The sequence below is a fragment of the Salmo salar genome, chromosome 14, assembly GCF_965601325.2.
Source record: "Salmo salar chromosome 14, fSalSal1, whole genome shotgun sequence".
Taxonomy (NCBI): Eukaryota; Metazoa; Chordata; class Actinopteri; order Salmoniformes; family Salmonidae; genus Salmo; species Salmo salar.
In genome coordinates, this window is record NC_138304.1 from 7,740,452 (window position 1) to 7,760,304 (window position 19,853).

At 41.5% G+C, this 19,853-nt stretch overlaps 1 protein-coding gene across 32 annotated transcripts in view; it reads right to left on the minus strand.

Moving 5' to 3' along the window:
- LOC106568684 (discs large homolog 1-like protein) overlaps positions 1 to 19,853 on the minus strand; it is a 338,585-nt gene that overhangs the window by 109,426 nt on the left and 209,306 nt on the right. For 20 of the 32 annotated variants that reach the window (XM_014139215.3, XM_014139236.3, XM_014139233.3 and 17 more), the window contains 3 exons: positions 9,361 to 9,530; positions 2,834 to 2,970; positions 1,739 to 1,883 (listed from right to left, as the gene is read on the minus strand). In XM_014139215.3, the coding sequence (XP_013994690.2) occupies positions 1,739 to 1,883; positions 2,834 to 2,970; positions 9,361 to 9,530 (452 nt within the window). Of the gene's footprint in view, positions 1 to 1,723; positions 1,884 to 2,833; positions 2,971 to 9,360; positions 9,531 to 19,853 lie in introns of all 32 variants that reach the window. The other 12 variants (XM_014139222.3, XM_014139214.3, XM_014139211.3 and 9 more) reach the window with 1 other exon arrangement.

Consider the following 19,853-nt stretch of genomic DNA (forward strand, 5'->3'; position numbering starts at 1 on the left):
GATGCTAGCGTCCATGATTTAATTTTGCTGTTCGCCCTTCACGCCTCTAAGCTTGTGCTTCATGACAGCAACTGCGTCCCAAATGGCACCCTATTCCGTATATAGTGCACTTCTCATGACCAGGGCCCATGGGACTTGGTCAATAGTACTGCACTATATAGGGAATAGGGTGCTTTTTGGGCCACATGCAACATTACAGAATCCTTGTCAGTGGGAATCTATGATAGTATTGGATGGATCGGTTAGGCTCTAGTTAGAAGGCTTTTTAGAGAGCGGAGCACCAAGGTGGATGCAGTCACTGATTCCAATGGTCCCTTGAGAAAATCAACTTGGTTATGGTGCTGACGGCCTTATCGTAGGCGTCTTTGGCTAATCTTTTGAGGCAACACTGCTTTTGCTACAGAAGATGATTAACCATGCTGTGCTTTTGATCACTTTGAGACTGCTTACATTCTACACAGCTAGATGTCTACTGAAGCAATACTAGCTAAGTGAAAGGTGCAGGTGCAAGGTCACTTTCTTCACTACATTGCCACATGGTTTTGGTCTGCCTTTAGACGGACATTGATCCAACCACCAATGTTACATCTTCAGTCTCAGGTAGTTCAAACTGCCCTTGTGTCACAACACTGAATCCAGCGGTAATCTGACCAAGGATTCACCTTCTGTCCTTGGATCACAATCAAACATTCAGAAGCAAACCGAAGTAGACCTCTACCACTTATTTGCACTGAAGGGATTGTAGGGCGTCACCTTGATTTTGACTTTGAAACAAGCCATTCAAAGAATAATGAAGGATGTGTGTGTTAAAAAAAGACGGGGATCAATTCAATTCCAATTAAACTGATTTCAGGAAATGAATTAAATTATGAATTCCAGTTCCAGAACTAAAGAGCCAGTTATTTTATTTAATTTTTCCCCCATCAATTTCTAAATTGGAATATCAATGAAACTCCCGGGTTGATAGAATTGACATGGAATTGTCATAGTCAATACTCAGAAAATCACTTTGCTAGGCCCTGGCCTGATGGCTGCAGGGGGCATGTGGGGGTGTGAGTTGTCCTGTGAGGGGGTGGTTTGTTCAGATGTGTCCAATCGATATGAGTTTGAGCCCTCTCTTCTAGTGGGTTGTTAGTGCCCCCGCTGGCTCTGCCGCTAGCCAGCAGCGCAAATCAATATGGTGCCTGGTGCTGTAGCCACCGCCTCCCATTGGGCGTCAGCCATCTGACACACTTTCTCCTACCGACCCTGTACTGGGAAAACGACAGGGTGCTGCTATTCTCTTTTCCACATTTCATCATTGTCGCAAATTGGTTTTTGATCGTTTGTGGACTCCTTATCCCCCCACAATATGTGATTAGGGGAATAGCTGTTAATGTCACTACAGGGATTGTTGTTCAAACTTTTCTCTGACACAGTCTATTGGCTATTTCCATTTTTTGTTGAAATGAAGTCAGAGATTCACTTAAATATGAGGGAATTGGAATAACCCTCAGATTACAATACCAACTCCTACTCACAAGGTTAAGTTGTTTTAGAATACCATCCTGTAGGCAGCAGGATAGTGTATATATATAGAGGCAGAGGTTTCACCTGAGGAGTGAGGTGGACGACCCTCATAACAATTGATCAAATGTGGAAACTCACAAAGGGGATGTACTCAAAACTCAAAGTGGAAAGTCAAAGTAGAAAGTCACAAAGGGGAAAGACAGTGGAAACTCACAAAGTGGAAACTCACAGTTGGTGATGTCAGGCGGGGCGAAACTGTCATTCATGAAGACACTGTTGGGTTTTGCTACTTTCAAGTAGACCACGTCGGGGGTGTTTTTCAAGGCAGTCACAGCGTGTTCGTGGCTCACCTCCTCAAGGCAAGCACTGTTCACCTGCACAGAGACAGATATACACACACGTTGTATGGACCACTCGGACAAGTTTACACTTATTGATGTGAGATCAGACGTGAATGTACACATTTGTAAAACACAGTTAAAGCGGCAATCAGCAGTTGAAGCGAAGCGAACTCCTCACCCGTTTTGGTAAAAAGCTGAGGGATAGGCCTGGAGAAATGTAACCACTCAAATTCATAGACAACGGTATGGATGCAAGGACTGAGCATTCATGATATTAACATTATAGTTTTAACCATGTTTTGAGGGGTATAAAGTGCTTGTTTCCATTTACTTATCAACATTGGAGTTAACCCCCTAGAGTCGGTGTCTGCACCCCTGCAGGAATCTAGTTAGCAAAATAAATAAAAATATTATTTTTTTTGGCATTGGATGCATCTCAACCCAAATGCATCCGCTGATGTCGCACTTCCACATCTGCGATAAAAGGTGACAGAGCTAGAGTGGTGTTTGTCATACCATGAGACATCTCGAAAATCTCTTCTCACAAAATTGTCCGAATGGAGCAGGGCTTAGACTCTTATGGGTTGAATAAGCTTATATTTTGGGTTCTGATGGCAGTTGAACTAAAGTTCATGAGGCATTTCTAAGTTATATTCTTCAAGAATAAAGGGGAACATTGAATTAATTCAGAAGTTAAAAAAAATGATGAGGTAGTGCAGATTTCCACTTTAAAGGTGCACCCTCAAAACATATCATACGAACTTTATATTTCAGGGAGCTGCACACTCAAATATGGAAACACATCACAGTAACAGTAACATAAAAAACACAAACGTGTCAAAAAACACTCACCACCAATCCTGTCTCATGGAAATGGTGAAGCCTTAATGCAAGGGCTCTGAGGTACTGATGTATCTGTAATAATGACCATGTATCTAAATGAGTGGAATGAAGGACGATGGAAATGGAAATAGTGATCTTACAGCCAGAAGTTTGTCTCCTATCTGTAGCCTCCCGTCTTTGTGTGCAGCTCCTCCTTCGATGATTTTGGTGACGTAGATGCTGTTGTCCCCTGGGATGTGCTGGTTCCCCACTCCCCCTGCTATACTGAAACCAAGACCTGGACGAGACAAGAGGAGAATTTTCATAACGTTAACCAATCTGTGAAAATAAATATGTATGCTGAAAAAAAATCACACTCACTGTATTAGCATAACAATAATGAAATTCCCATCACCAGCAAACAATGCAATCATGGGGAAAATGTGTTTTTCTGATATGTTTCCTAGGAATCCGAGGCATTCTTCTCTTGCCTGTATAATTATACGGCAATGAGGGATTTTAACTCAAGCTACTTTGCTAAAAAGAGGAAAGAAACAAAACACATCCACACTGCCAGTACTCATGCTACATTCCTTTGACCAGGTTAATCTCAATAAAAGCATGAAATACACATGACAGCTGGTGTTAAACTAAAGTAATGAATAAGAAGGTGAGGTGGTGTGAAATTTAAACAGACATTCACCAGACACTAAACTAGAGTAAAAAAGGATGTTGGGCTGACAATCATAAGCTACAGTGTTATCAAAATAACATGTTTACAGGTATAAATCAGACCTGTCCTGAAACTGTGTGCGCATGAATAAGTATTAAAACTTTACTTGAAAAACACCCATCATTCATCTTTTATGGTGACAAAAAGTATTGGAATAAGGCCATGGTAGTTTCTAAAAGAAATAGCAATGGCGCACTTGATCAAACGTCTCTGGAAGTGTTGCCAAATTTGATCACTTTAACTGCGACATTTGCTGTGTCTGACATTTTCAGAAAAAAAAAAACTATTGCAAAATGTTGTGGACCTGTAAACAGATCATTTGAATTCTATAATGTTTTGCGTTTACTTTTTCCAGAAACAAAATATGCTGCACTGTTAGAGCAAAATACTTGAAATAGTGTATCTATTTACTACTGTAAAGTAGGCTACATCACGAGTATGAAACCATCACAGTTAGAAAAGGTAAAGAATTTATTCTGCAATGATCATGGAAATGAAATTGATAATAGATAGTTAGAAATAGCTATTGTATAATGCAAAAATGCTTTTTTTTGTCTTTTCAGTATATTTTTACCTAAAGTTTGAGGGAAGCTAAGCACATTCCCGCGTCAAGTTTAGTTTTTATAAATGCATTTATAAAAACTAAACTTGACGTGGGTGGGAGCTTATTATTAGGTGGGAGCTTATATTTGTCGTATTTCACACATGTACAAGTTTGTATTATACACGTGTGAATTGGAAATGTGTTTTCTGCATATCGATTTTTCACCTAGTCGTGAAACTTTTGCGTGAAAACTGGAGCATGCATGTTTTGTGGTATACTGTATACTTTAACCTCAATCATAGCTAGTTAGCTAATGTTATACTACATCCAAGGTCAATCTGATGACATCACAATGACGACAAAACGTTTTCCTACAAATTATTTGACTCCTTTAGAAATGTAATTGTATTCATCAGCGCCAATAACAATGCATTGAGTAGCCTAGAACATTCAGTTGGGACTCAAATTTCAAAAACAATATTTGGACGAAAAATGCAACTAATTTTAAACAACTGTTGCAGTGGCTTAAAGGAAGGGATGGAATGGGACAATGCTATGATTGTAAATAGCAGTGTCAAATATCCTCCTCACGCACTTCCATGTTGAGTCTCATTCTCTGCTTTATACACACGAATGATAAACACAGGTGATAATTTCGGAAGCGGGGCTTTTCCGTTTGCGAGAGTGGAGACATCGAATCTGAATGTCCAACAATGAGAAATGTTTGTTCCAGTTAACCGAGATTAGTGACTGAATTTTTCATACACAGTGCATTCAGAAAGTATTCAGACCCCTTCCCTATTTCCAGAATGTTACGTTACAGCCTTAATCTAAAATGGATTAAATAAAATGTTCCTCAATCTACACACAATACCCCTGAATTACAAAGCGAAAACAGGTTTAGACATGTTTGCCAATTTATTACACATAAAAAACAGATACCATATTTGCATAAGTATTCAGACCCTTTGCTATGAGACTGGAAATTGAGCTCAGGTGCATCCTGTTTCCATTGATCATCCTTGAGATGATTCTACAACTTGGAGTCCACCTGTGGTAAATTCAATCGATTGGACATGATATGGAAAGGCACACACCTGTCTATATAAGGTCCTACACAGTTGACAGTAAATGTCAGAGCAAAAACTGTCCGTAGAGCTCTGAGACAGGATTGTGTCGAGGCACGACTAAAACATTTCTGCATCATTGAAGGTCCCCAAAAACACAGTTGCCTCCATCAGGAAAGGAAAGAAGTTTGGAACCACCAAGACTCTATCTAGAGCTGGCCGCCGGGCCAAACTGAGCAATCGGAGGAGTAGGCCCTTGGTTAGGGAGGTGACCAAGAACCCGATGTCACTAGGACAGAGCTCCAGAGTTCCTCTGGAGATAGGAGAACCTTCCAGAAGGACAACCATCTCTGCAGCAGTCCAACAATCAGGCTTTTATGGTAGAGTGGCCAGACGGAAGCCACTGCTCAGTAAAAAGCACATGACAGCCCGCTTGGAGTTTGCCAAAAGGCACCTAAAGACACTCAGACCATGAGAAACAAGATTCTTTGGTCTGATGAAACAAAGATTTAACTCTTTGGCCTGAATGCCAAGCGTCAAGTCTGGAGGAAACATGGCACCATCCCTACGGTGAAGCGTGGTAGTTGCAGCATCGTGCTGTGGGGATGTTTTTTAGCGGCAGGAACTGGGAGACTGGTCAGGATCGAGGCAAAGATGAACGGAGCAAAGTACAGAGTGATCGTTGATGATAACCTGATCCAGAGCGCTCAGGACCTTACAACAGGACAATGACCCTAAGCACACAGTCAAGGCAACGGCTTCGGGACAGGTCTCTGAATGTCCTTGAGTGGCCCAACTAGAGCCCAGATTTGAACTCGATCGAACATCTCTGGACCTAAAAATAACTGTGCAGCAACGCTCTCCATCCAACCGATCTGCAGAGAAGAATGGGAGAAACTCCCCAAATACAGGTGTGCCAAACTACAACAAAGTACTGAGTAAAGGGTCTGAATACTTATGTAAATGTCATCCGTTTTTTATTTTATAAAATGTACACATATTTTAAAAAAAAACTGTATTTGTTTGTTTTTGTGGGGTATTGTGTGTAGATTGATGAGGGAAAAAAAATATTTAATCAATTTTAGAAAAAGGCTCTAACCTAACAAAATGTGGAAAAAGTCAAGAGGTCTGATTACTTTCCGAAGGCACTGTATATACACAAAAGTATGTGGACACCCCTTCAAATTAGTAGATTTGGCTATTTCAGCCACACCCGTTGCTGACGTATAAAATTTAGCAAACAGCCATGCAATCTCCATAGGTAAAACATTGGCAGTAGAATGGCTTTATTTTAAGATGGTTTTATCTTAATAATAATGATCGCGCTTATCAGGTAGCTAGCGCGAGCTAACGTTTCCACGTGGCTTGAGTAATCAGGTAGCTAGCTAACGCTGAACAGTCTACTTTTGGGCCCTACTTTGGGCCTTGAAATGTGTGGAGTACTACGGATGTGACAAATGAAAACATTTCTTAATGTTTAAACTGCCTTTATGGATTTCCAGCTCAAACTATAAGACAAATTCATAAAATTCCACATGAATTTACAATGCTGCTGCCAGAAACAGTTTGGGTCTCACGGTGCGTCCCATTCAGATGGTTAAGCATTGCACCCGTTGTACTATTACTGTACCTCAATTGCACCTCGCTAAGTTAGCACTTCTTTCTCATTTAACTTCTCAAAGTATTGCCATACAGGACTTTGTTGCTGTGCTTTGTTGCCATTTTTCCAACTGTTATCGATGATGACAGTTATCCTTGACTCCTTGCACATCGACTCCCGATGTCGACTCCCATTTCTGAGTGTCAAGATTCAATTCCACTAAGAATAGACTGCTAAGATTCTGGATTTTTGGAACGGAGGAGACTGATTAGTTGCCGTACTTCTGAGAACAAACCCTTCAAATCTTTCATAGCGAGCTAGCGAGGGACGGAGAGAGAGCCGGGGCGCACAGTATAAGCAGGAAGGCCACCAGGCAGGCAGACAGAAAGGTGCACTAGGTCTACAGTCCCTTCAGAAAGTATTCATACTGACTTATTCCACATGCTGTTGGGTTACAGCCGGAATTAAAAACGGATACATAAGTATTCAGTACTTTAACAGTGATTAAAGCTGTGCGTCTTCCTACTTAAGTCTAGCTTTGCACAATTGGATTGTACAATATTTGCACATTATCCTTTAAAATTCTTCAAGCTCTGTCAAGTTGGTTGTTCATCATTGCTAGACAGCTATTTTCAAGTCTTGCCATAGATTTTAAGCCGATTTAAGTGAAAACTAACTAGGCCACTCAGGAACATTCAATGTTGTCTTGGTAAGCATCTACAGAGTATATTTGGCCTTGTGTTTTAGATTATTGTCCTGCTGAAAGGAGAATTTTTTGTTTTTCGTTTAGATATTTTTCTTAAGGCGATTGACACTCCCTAGCATCACACGGTGATACCATTTTCAATATTGAATAGCTCCCCATGTGTTAGTGCTAGAGACGTTTCTTGTAGCAGCTGCAGCTCAATCCCCTCTTTACAACGACATAAATCTTGTGAAAGCGGTCTTTTTATACACGAGAGGATCCGGACAAGAAAATGTCACGAAATTGTCTGTAAAATCTGAACCATTTGTGCTACAAACGAATAAGTCCACACCAACAAAAGATGACTCTCACGAGCACCAGTGTCGGTTGTTCTGCTCTACAACATCCACAAGCTTTACAGCAGAACTGTCTCGGATGTCGTAATTTTGAAGCGGTGTTCTTCCAAAACCAACTGTCCAGACTGAACCGTTGGAGCTACAAACTAATATGTCACCAATAAAAAGGGTAGGCTCTAACAAATATGAAAGTGTTGGTTGTTTTGCTCTACAACGCACAAAAGCTTCAGGGGAGTCGTCTGAAGGTAACCTAGTACCGGGCTGTAGAAATGGCACAACGTGCATAGGGGGTAAAATAACAAAGGTGTTACGAATAACGGTAACAAACATGGGTCTAAAAAGTTTTTTTTTTTCCAGAGTTCTCTCAGATATAGGACAGACACTTCAAAACTCTATTTCTTATGATTTATTTTTGACCATCTGTGTTGCAATGTACAAATGTGTTATTCAATGAGTTTCTATGGGCTACAGCAGGAAAGGCCAAATTCAATGTTAAATCTTTTTTTAAATGTTTTATACGTACAGGGGTCCTAAAATTCAAATGCCTAAATTGTCAATTTTATGACCATCTTAAAACAATTCCATATGTTAGCTTAGTAGATATTGCGATCTAAGGGCTTAAACATTTTAACGTTCACACCCCTATGGAGTACACTACCTTTGGGCCCTGAAATGTATGGATCACACTACCTTTTGCCCTGAAATGTATGGAGTACACTACCTTTGGGCCCTATAGAGAAGTAAGGGAGACCGGGGACAATTGTAACACTGGTCAATTGTAATCCATCAATTATTTAAATTGAGGAAGCCTTACTTTTTTTTGCCACCTCTCAGTTTTGATTATTGACCTGTAGAACATAATGCATGTATCTAAACATATAATTTTTTATCAGTATAGTTGATGACAATTATTGTTGTATGTTCTCACAAGACTAATTTGGAAAGAGTTCTATGCTTGAGGTTAGGTGTAACGCAATGCTGTACGTCACCCCTTACTTAAAATGATATAAGTAATTACATAGACACCTTCACATATTTATATAAAATGTAACTTATTTACATCAACTTTGGTAGTGCAACCAAGATAATACTTCAGAAAAATGTACACTTTTTTAACACTAATGCAAAATATAATATTTTGGATACTCTGTTCTGGGCAAGATAAAAGAAAAATGTCAACTTAGTGTATTATCATCCAAATATCAGTTAAAAAAAATGCTTTACCATTGAAGACAGTGTTACAACTGTCCCATATACAACTAACCATGGTCATTGGTGGCACCGAGAAATACGAGGCCTGGCTAGCAAGCCAAACAGCTTGTTAGCTAGCTTGTCAGTTGACTGTTAGCTAGCCAAAATACTTGTTTTGATAGCTACATCTTATCATCTGAGGCTTTAAAAGTGTAATTATACTTTGATTTAGAGATTAAAACAAATCATTTTTTTAATGCTAATTAGCAAATGCAACAACGACTGATAATGATAGAGCACGTCACAAATGTACATTTTTTGTGTGACATTTTGAAATCACTACTGTTAAAGTAAATAAGATTTTAAGAAACAACTCCAAAATAGTCTCTCCTACACTACCTTTGGGCCCTCTAAAAAAGCTTAATGTAGAATTAACTCTGTAGTGTGGGTAAGTGTGTTGAATTAAATGTAACACTATTAGTTGATTTAACACTTGTGATGTTGCTGTGTACCTTTGGGTCCTTTCACTAGCTTGATCTCCATCACCTTCTCGGAGACAGGCTTCCTCCGGCGGACGTAGAGGCGCACCAGCGACCCGGCCTCCTTCAGAGCTTCCACCGCCCGACTGTGGGTCACGTCCCGCACGTCCGCCTCATTCACCCGCAGGATGACGTCGTTGACCCTTCACCGGGGTGAAGAGGAATGACAGTTAAAGCCAGGGTGGGGTCCCATAATCCCATCATAATTTCAGCCAACTCATTATTTAAAGGACAAGTTCAGTACTTTACAACTTAAAGTCAATTGGTTCCTCAGTTTGTAGTGACTGTTCGAAGAAAAACGAACCATGGATTACAGTTTCTATTGGCCCATAGACTACTTTCAGGGTGGGGAACCATCATGTTGCGAAAAACTGAACTTCACTTTTAAACCCTGCAGGTGTAATGCATTATGATGGAGGTATAATGCTTTGTAACACTTGTCATGAGCATGTACGACCCACTCATATTTTCCAGTCACAAGAACTGAAGGTAAATTACCAGTTTGCTTCAAATTACCAATAATTTCAATTGACAACCAAATTCAAATGACAACAAAAACAAACAATCGAGTAATACACTTACTTTGGGTAAGAGTGGACCTTTATTTTGGCTGCCATGTCTAGAAGAGATCTCAGTGACTTTGAAAGAGGAGTCTCAAAGGAGCATGGGGGTTTAAAAACGGTGTCTCTCTCAGTCACCAGATCTCAACCCAAATAAACAATTATGTGAGATTATGGAGTGGCACGTGAGACTGTTTTCCAGCAGCATATACAAAACACTGAATGATGGAATTTATTGTGGAAGAATTGTGTCGCATCCCTCCAATAGAGTTCCAGACACTTGCAGAATCTATGCCAAGAGACATTGAAGCTGTTCTGGCAGCTGGTAAGGGCCCAATGCCCTATTAACACACTATGCTGGGGTTTCCTTTATTTTGGCAGTTACGTGCATGTATGTATATAAAATGACTTGAAAATGACCAAGAACATCAGGAAATATCTCAGATATCCCTCTTTACCTTTCCAAATTGACTAGATGAAATGGAACTGACCCTGTACCCCTTTGAGCTTTCTCAAACTTGTGCAACCAAAACCGACATCGGGTGCCATATTTGCCCCCCCCCGTCGATGGAGAATGTCACACTGGCTCACGTCCGCTATTGTGACTCTGGCTTATCTTGGACACTTGTCAATGGCTGTATTAAGTTCTTCTGCCGGGGACTAGTGTAATATTGATGAGGTGGTGAAAGCACCCAAGCACTCTGACCCTGTGGGTGTGTCTGTGGGGTCCACAGGGAAGCTTGTGTCTGTCAGTGACAGTCGGGATATTGAATTATGCTACCTGCCAGGGTGTTACTGTTCAGGGGCGTGTTCAGTCGGGCACAATATGAACCCAGGTCTGCAATTTGCAACAGTCACCCTCTCAATGCTCCTCTTTCTATGCTGTGCTAGTAGTCTGCGTGAGTAATATCCTGGGTCCTATCCACACAAACGTATTACTCTTCTAAGACCCCAGACAATCTGGGATCATTTAGGGATGCCAAACTGACGGATGTGCACATGTAGGCTACACGTTTAAGCAGTGGATCTGGAAGTGCGTAGCCTACAGATCCAAAAGATGAGACAAACAGACATACAGTACCAGTCAAAAGTTTGGACACTCATGCAAGGGTTTTTCTTCATTTTTACTATATTCTACATTGTAGAATTTAGTAAAAATTCATGTAGTAACCAAAAAAGTGTTAAACAAATCAAAACATATTTTGATTCTTCAAAGTAGCCACCCTTTGCCTTGATGACAGCTTTTCACACTCTTGGCATTCTCTCAACCAGCTTCATGAGGTAGTCACCTGGAATGCATTTCAATTAACAGGTGTGCCATGTTAAAAGTTAATTTGTGGAATGTTTCCTTCTTAATGCATTTGAGCCAATCAGTTGTGTTCTGACAAGGCAGGAGTGATATACAGAAGATAGCACTATTTGGTAAAAGACCGAGTCCATATTATGGCAAGAACAGCTCAAATAAGCAAAGAGAAATGGCAGTCCATCATTATTTTAAGACATGAAGGTCAGTCAATCCGGAAAATGTCAAGAACTTTGAAAGTTTCAAGTGCAGTGGCAAAAACCATCAAGCGCTATGATGAAACTGGTTCTCATGAGGACCGCCACAGGAAAGGAAGACCCAGAGTTACCTCTGCTGAAGAGGATAAAGTTCATTAGAGTTAACTGCACCTCAGATTGCAGCCCAAAAAAATGCTTCACAGAGTTCAAGTAACAGACACATCTCAACATCAACTGTTCAGAGGAGACTGCATGAATCAGGCCTTCATGGTAGAATTGCTGCAAAGAAACCACTACTAAAGGACACCAATATGAAGAAGAGACTTGGTTGGCCAAGAAACACAGGCAATGGACATTAGACCAGTGGAAATCTGTCCTTTTGTCTGAGTCAAAATTTGAGATTTATGGTTCTAACCGCCATGTTTTTGTGAGACGCAGAGTAGGTGAACGGATAATCTCTGCATGTGTGGTTCCCACTGTGAAGCATGCAGGAGGTGTGATGGTGTGTTTGGATGCTTTGTTGGTGACACTGTCAGTGATTTATTTATAACAGGACAATGACCCAACACACCTCCAGGCTGTGTAAGGGCTATTTGACCAAGAAGGAGAGTGATGGAGTGCTGCATCAGATGACCTGGCCTCCACAATCACCCGACCTCAATTGAGATGATTTGGGATGAGTTGGACCGCAGAGTGAAGGAAAAGCAGCCAACAAGTGTTCAGCATATTTGGGAACTCCTTCAAGACTGTTGGAGAAGCATTCCAGGTGAAGCTGGTTGAAAGAATGCCAAGAGTGAATAAAGCTGTCATCAAGGCAAAGGGTGGCTACTTTGAAGAATCAAAATATATTTTGATTTGTTTAACCTGTTATGGCTAGGGGGCAGTATTTTCACGGCCGGATAAAAAACGTACCCAATTTAATCTGATTATTGCTCCTGCCCAGAAACTAGAATATGCATATAATTATTAGCTTTGGATAGAAAACACTCCAAAGTTTCTAAAACTGTTTGAATGGTGTCTGTGAGTATAACAGAACTCATTTGGCAGGCCAAAACCTGACAAGATTCTGTACAGGAAGTACCCTGTCTGACCATTTCTTGGCCTTCTTGATTATCTCTATCCAATACAGGGGATCTCTGCTGTTACGTGACACTTCCTACGGCTCCCATGGGCTCTCAGAAGGCGGCAAAAAGCTGAATGATATCGAGGCAGCCCCTGGCAGAAAAACATTAGCGCGTTTGGATAGTGGCCAGTCACAGTACTATGAGACTATGAGAGGGGATCCCATGCTTTTATTTTCTCTCTCTTTTGTACGTAAACACGCTTTCCCGGTCGGAATATTATCGCTTTTTTACGAGAAAAATGGCATAAAAATGTATTTTAAACAGCAGTTGACATGCTTTGAAGTACGGTAATGGAATATTTAGACATTTTTTGTCACAAAATGCGTCGTGCGCGTGACCCTTATTTACACTTCGGATAGTGTCTTGAACGCACGAACAAAACGGCGCTATTTGGATATAACAATGGATTATTTTGAACCAAACCAACATTTGTTATTGAAGTAGCAGTCCTGGGAGTGCATTCTGACGAAGAACACCAAAGGTAATCAAACTTTTCTAATAGTAAATCGGAGTTTGGTCAGGGCTAAACTTGGTGGGTGTCTAAATAGCTAACCGTGATGGCTGGGCTATCTACTCAGAATATTGCAAAATGTGCTTTCACCGAAAAGCTATTTTAAAATCGGACACCTCGATTGCACAAAGGAGTTCTGTATCTATAATTCTTAAAATAATTGTTATATTTTTTGTGAACGTTTATCGTGAGTAATTTAGTAAATTCACCGGAGGTTTGCGGGGGGTATGCTAGTTCTGAACGTCACATGCTAATATAAAAAGCTGTTTTTTGATATAAATATGAACTTGATTGAACAAAACATGCATGTATTGTGTAACATAATGTCCTAGGTGTGTCATCTGATGAAGATCATCAAAGGTTAGTGCTGCATTTAGCTGTGGTTTTGTTTTTTGTGACATTATATGCTAGCTTGAAAAATGGGTGTCTGATTATTTCTGGCTGGGTACTCTGCTGACATAATCTAATGTTTTGTTTTCGCTGTAAAGCCTTTTTGAAATCGGACAGTGTGGTTAGATAAAGGAGAGTCTTGTCTTTAAAATGCTGTAAAATAGTCATATGTTTGAAAAATTGAAGTTTTTGTATTTTTGAGGAATTTGTAATTCGCGCCACGCCTATCATTGGATATTGGAGCAGGTGTTCCGCTAGCGGAACGTCTAGATGTAAGAGGTTAACACTTTTTTGGTTACTACATGATTCCATATGTGTTATTTCATAGTTTTGATGTCTTCACTATTATTCGACAATGTAGGAAACAGCAAAAATAAAGAAAAACCCTTGAATGAGTAGCTCTGTCCAAACTTTTGACTGGTACTGTATACCTAAAGGTCTTATGTAAGCCAATTCAGAGTATATAACGAACAATTACACAATGTGTCAGTATGTGTGTACAGTCGTGGCCAAAAGTTTTGAGAATGACACAAATATGAATTTTCACAAAGTCTGCTGCTTCAGTGTCTTTAGATATTTTTGTCAGATGTTACTATGGAATACTGAAGTATAATTACAAGCATTTCATAAGTGTCAAAGGCTTTTATTGACAATTACATGAAGTTGATGCAAAGAGTCAATACCCTTCTTTTTCAAGACCTCCGCAATCCGCCCTGGCATGCTGTCAATTAACTTCTGGGCCACATCCTGACTGATGGCAGCCCATTCTTGCATAATCAATGCTTGGAGTTTGTCAGAATTTGTGGGTTTTGTTTGTCCACCCGCCTCTTGAGGATTGACCACAAGTTCTCAATGGGATTAAGGTCTGGGGAGTTTCCTGGCCATGGACCCAAAATATTGATGTTTTGTTCACCGAGCCACTTAGTTATCACTTTTGCCTTATGGCAAGGTGCTCCATCATGCTGGAAAAGGCATTGTTCGTCACCAAACTGTTCCTGGATGGTTGGGAGAAGTTGCTCTCGGAGGATGTGTTGGTACCATTCTTTATTCATGGCTGTGTTCTTAGGCAAAATTGTGAAAAACTGCTATTCGAACTCAATCAGCATGACAGAGTGATCTCCAGCCTTGTCCTCGTTAACACTCACACCTGTGTTAACGAGAGAATCACTGACATGATGTCAGCTGGTCCTTTTGTGGCAGGGCTGAAATGCAGTGGAAATGTTTTTGGGGGGGGATTCAGTTCATTTTCATTAATTGCAATTCATCTGATCACTCTTCATAACATTCTGGAGTATATGCAAATTGCCATCATACAAACTGAGGCAGCAGACTTTGTGAAAATTTTTATTTGTGTCATTCTCAAAACTTTTGGCCACAACTGTACCTGTGTGTGTGTATTCATTAGGGATGTGACAAATGTAAAAAATGTTATTTATCGGTTTTCAGTTAAAACAAAAAAGAAAAAAAAAATTTTGGTTGGAAACAATGAAAGCTTACCTTAGTGGTCAAATGATTGCGTTCACCAAAAAGAAAAAAAGAAAACAGAAAAAATTAAGACGTTTACAGAACGTATCCTGAGCCTAGACAGGCTATATGCTCTTCAAAAAACACCCAGTGATACTAGCTCACCAACTATGTCAATCTGCCACATTGCATACAATTGCACAAATAAATGACAGTGATGGTATGCCCACCTGTGACAACAATGAAATAGACAATGTCAAAAACGTATATTCTAATTTATATCAATCAGAATACATTGGAAACACACCCCTAATTGAAGCACACTACCCACCGCTTCCGTGTATATTACTCGCCAATGTCCAGTCTCTAGATAACAAGGTAGACACAATTAGGGCAAGGGTTGCCTTCCAGAGAGACATCCGGGACTGTAACATTCTCTGTTTTTACGGAAATATTGCTCTCTCGGGATATGTTGTTGGAGTCGGTACAGCCACCGGATTTCTTTATGCGTCGCGCCGACAGAAATAAACATCTCTCTGAGAAGGAGGAGGGCGGGGGTGTATGCTTCATGATTAGCGACTCATGGTGTGGTCATAACAACATACAGGAACTCAAGTCCTTTTGTTCTCCTGACCTAGAATTCCTTACAATCAAATGCAGACCATACTATCTCCCAAGAGAATTATCTTCGGTTATCACAGCCGTTTATATCCCTCCTCAAGCCAATACCCCAACGGCCGTCAATGAACTTCACTGGAAACCATATATCCTGAGGCTCCATTTATTAAAGCAGGCCAAAACCTGAGAAGATTCCATGCAGGAAGTGGAAATCTGATTTGTGGAATCACCTTCAACACTTTGCCTATGAAACACACCGTGAGCTAGGATTCATTTAGCACTTCCTAAGGCTTCCACTAGATGTCAACAGTCTTTACAAAGTGGTTTGAGTCTTCTCCGGTAAAAACTGACCGAACGAGAGGCCTGGAAAGTTGGTCATAGGGGGAGGGCCATTACTACTATGACGCGGGCGCCCGTGGGTACACTCTCGTTCCGAAACGTTTAGTAAGACAATGCAATCGTCCGCCTTGAATATTATTGAAGCTCTGATTGAAAAAGGCCCTAAAGATTTATGTTATTCAAAGTTTGACATGTTTGAACGAACGTAAATATATATTTTTTGCACATTCGTGACGACAAGTCCCGCGCGCCTCGTACATTATGAGTAGCCTTCGGAACGCGCTAACAAGAAGGAGCTATTGGGACATAAATTATTAACTTTTTCGAACAAAACTACATTTGTTGTGGACCTGGGATTCCTGGAAGTGCCTTCTGATGAAGATAATCAAAGGTAAGGGAATATTTACAATAGTATATTTGATTTTAGATGGTTCCAAGATGGCGCTAACCTGTATCGCCTAGCCTATTTTTCTGAGCATAGCACCTCGTGTATTGCAAAGTGTGATTTCCCAGTAAAGTTATTTTTAAATCTGGCAATGCGGTTGCATTCACGAGATGTTAATCTATAATTCTTTGAAAGACAATATTACATTTGAACAATGTTTTCGAATAGTCATTTTGTAAATTGTAGTGCTGATTCACCGGAAGCATTTGAGGGAAAATATTTTCTGAACGTCACGCGCCGATGTAAAATGCTGTTTTTATATACACTGCTCAAAAAAATAAAGGGAACACTTAAACAACACAATGTAACTCCAAGTCAATCACACTTCTGTGAAATCAAACTGTCCACTTAGGAAGCAACAGTGATTGACAATAAATTTCACATGCTGTTGTGCAAATGGAATAGACAACAGGTGGAAATTATAGGCAATTAGCAAGACACCCCCAATAAAGGAGTGGTTCTGCAGGTGGTGACCACAGACCACTTCTCAGTTGTTATGCTTCCTGGCTGATGTTTTGGTCACTTTTGAATGCTGGCGGTGCTTTCACTCTAGTGGTAGCATGAGACGGAGTATACAACCCACACAAGTGGCTCAGGTAGTGCAGCTCATCCAGGATGGCACATCAATGCGAGCTGTGGCAAGAAGGTTTGCTGTGTCTGTCAGCGTAGTGTCCAGAGCATGGAGGTGCTACCAGGAGACAGGCCAGTACATCAGGAGATGTGGAGGAGGCCGTAGGAGGGCAACAACCCAGCAGCAGGACCGCTACCTCCGCCTTTGTGCAAGGAGGAGCAGGAGGAGCACTGCCAGAGCCCTGCAAAATGACCTCCAGCAGGCCACAAATGTGCATGTGTCTGCTCAAACGGTCAGAAACAGACTCCATGAGGGTGGTATGAGGGCCCGACGTCCACAGGTGGGGGTTGTGCTTACAGCCCAACACCATGCAGGACGTTAGGCATTTGCCAGAGAACACCAAGATTGGCAAATTCGCCACTGGCGCCCTGTGCTCTTCACAGATGAAGCAGGTTCACACTGAGCACATGTGACAGCCGTGACAGAGTCTGGAGACGCCGTGGAGAATGTTCTGCTGCCTGCAACATCCTCCAGCATGACCGGTTTGGCGGTGGGTCAGTCATGGTGTGGGGTGGCATTTCTTTGGGGGGCCGCACAGCCCTCCATGTGCTCGCCAGAGGTAGCCTGACTGCCATTAGGTACCGAGATGAGATCCTCAGACCCCTTGTGAGACCATATGCTGGTGCGGTTGGCCCTGGGTTCCTCCTAATGCAAACAATGCTAGACCTCATGTGGCTGGAGTGTGTCAGCAGTTCCTGCAAGAGGAAGGCATTGATGCTATGGACTGGCCTGCCCGTTCCCCAGACCTGAATCCAATTGAGCACATCTGGGACATCATGTCTCGCTCCATCCACCAACGCCACGTTGCACCACAGACTGTCCAGGAGTTGGCGGATGCTTTAGTCCAGGTCTCGGAGGAGATCCCTCAGGAGACCATCCACCACCTCATCAGGAGCATGCCCAGGCATTGTAGGGAGGTCATACAGGCACGTGGAGGCCAAACACACTACTGAGCCTCATTTTTACTTGTTTTAAGGACATTACATCAAAGTTGGATCAGCCTGTAGTGTGGTTTTCCACTTTAATTTTGAGTGTGACTTCAAATCTAGACCTCCATGGGTTGATAAATTGGATTTTCATTGATTATTTTGGTGTGATTTTGTTGTCAGCACATTCAACTATGTAAAGAAAAAAGTATTTAATAAGATTATTTCATTCTTTCAGATCTAGGATATGTTATTTTAGTGTTCCCTTTATTTTTTTGAGCAGTATATAAATATGAACTTTAGCGAACAAAAAATGCATGTATTGTATAACATGATGTCCTAGGAGTGTCATCTGATGAAGATTGTCAAAGGTTAGAGCTGCATTTAGCTGTGTTTTGGGTATTTGTGATGCATGCTAGTTGCTTTGAAAATGGCAGTGTGATTATTTTTGGCAGGGTACTCTCCTAACATAATCTAATGTTTTGTTTTTGCTGTAAAGCCTTTTTGAAATCGGACAACGTGGTTCGATTCAGGAGAGGTGTATCTATAAAATGGTGTAAAATAGTCATATGTTTGAGAAATTGAAGTTATAGCATTTATGAGGTATTTGTATTTCGCGCGACGCGATTCCACTGGCTGTTGACTAGGGTGGGACGCAAACGTCCCACTGGCCCAGACAGGTTAACAAAGCAAATTTGAGAACAAGGCTACCTAAATTCTATCAGCATATTGATGGTAGCACTTGTGTGGGCAATACACTGGATCACGGCTACTCTAACTTCCGCGACGCATACAAGGCCCTCCCCCGCCCTCTCTACTGCAAATCCGACCAGGACTCCATTTTGCTCCTACCGTCCTATAGGCAGAAAATCAAACAGGATGCACCCGTGACCGGAACTATCCAACGCTGGTCTGACCAATCGGAATCCACGTTTCAAGACTGTTTTGATCACGAGGATTGGGAATGTTCTGGGCAGCCTCAGAGAATAACATCGATTTATGTGCTGAATCTGTGAGTGAGTTTATAAGTAAGTACATTGGAGATGTTGTATCCACTGTGACAATTAAAACCTACCCTAACCAGAAACTGTGGATAGATGGCGGCATTCGCGCAAAACTTAAAGAGCGAACCACTGCATTTAACCATGGAAAAATGAATGTGAATATGGCCGAATATAAACAGTGTAGTTATTCCCTCCGCAAAGCAATCAAACATGCGAAATGTCGGTATAGGGACAAAGTGGAGTCGCAATTCAACGGCTCAGACACGAATGTGGCAGGGTCTAGAGGCAATTACGGACTACAAAAAGAAAACTAGTCACGTCACGGACACGAACGTCTTGCTTCCAGACTTAACATCTTCTTTGCTTGCTTTAAGGATAATACAGTGCCACCGACGCGGCCCACTACCAAGGACTGCAGGCCCCCCCTCTCCTTCTCCATGGCTGACGTGAGTAAGACATTTACACATGTTAACCCTCGCAAAGCCCAGACGGCATCCCTAGCCACGTCCTCAGAGCATGTGCAGACCAGCTGGTGTGTTTACGGACATATTCAATCTCTCCCTATCCCAGTCTGCTGTCCACACATGCTTCAAGATGGCGACCATTGTTCCTGTACCAATGAAGGCAAAGATAACTAAACTAAATGACTATTGCCCCGTAGCACTCATTTCTGTCATCATGAAGTGCTTTGAGATACTAGTCAAAGATCATATCACCTCCACCTTACCTGCCACCCAAGACACACTTCAAGTTGCATACCGCCCCAATAGGTCCACAGACGATGCAATCGCCATCACACTGCCCTATCCCATCTGGACAAGACGAATACCTATGTAAGAATGCTGTTCATTGACTACAGCTCAGCATTCAACACCATAGTACCCTCCAAGTTCATCATTAAGCTTGAGGCCCTGGGTCTCAACCCCGCCCTGTACAATTGGGTCCTGAACACCC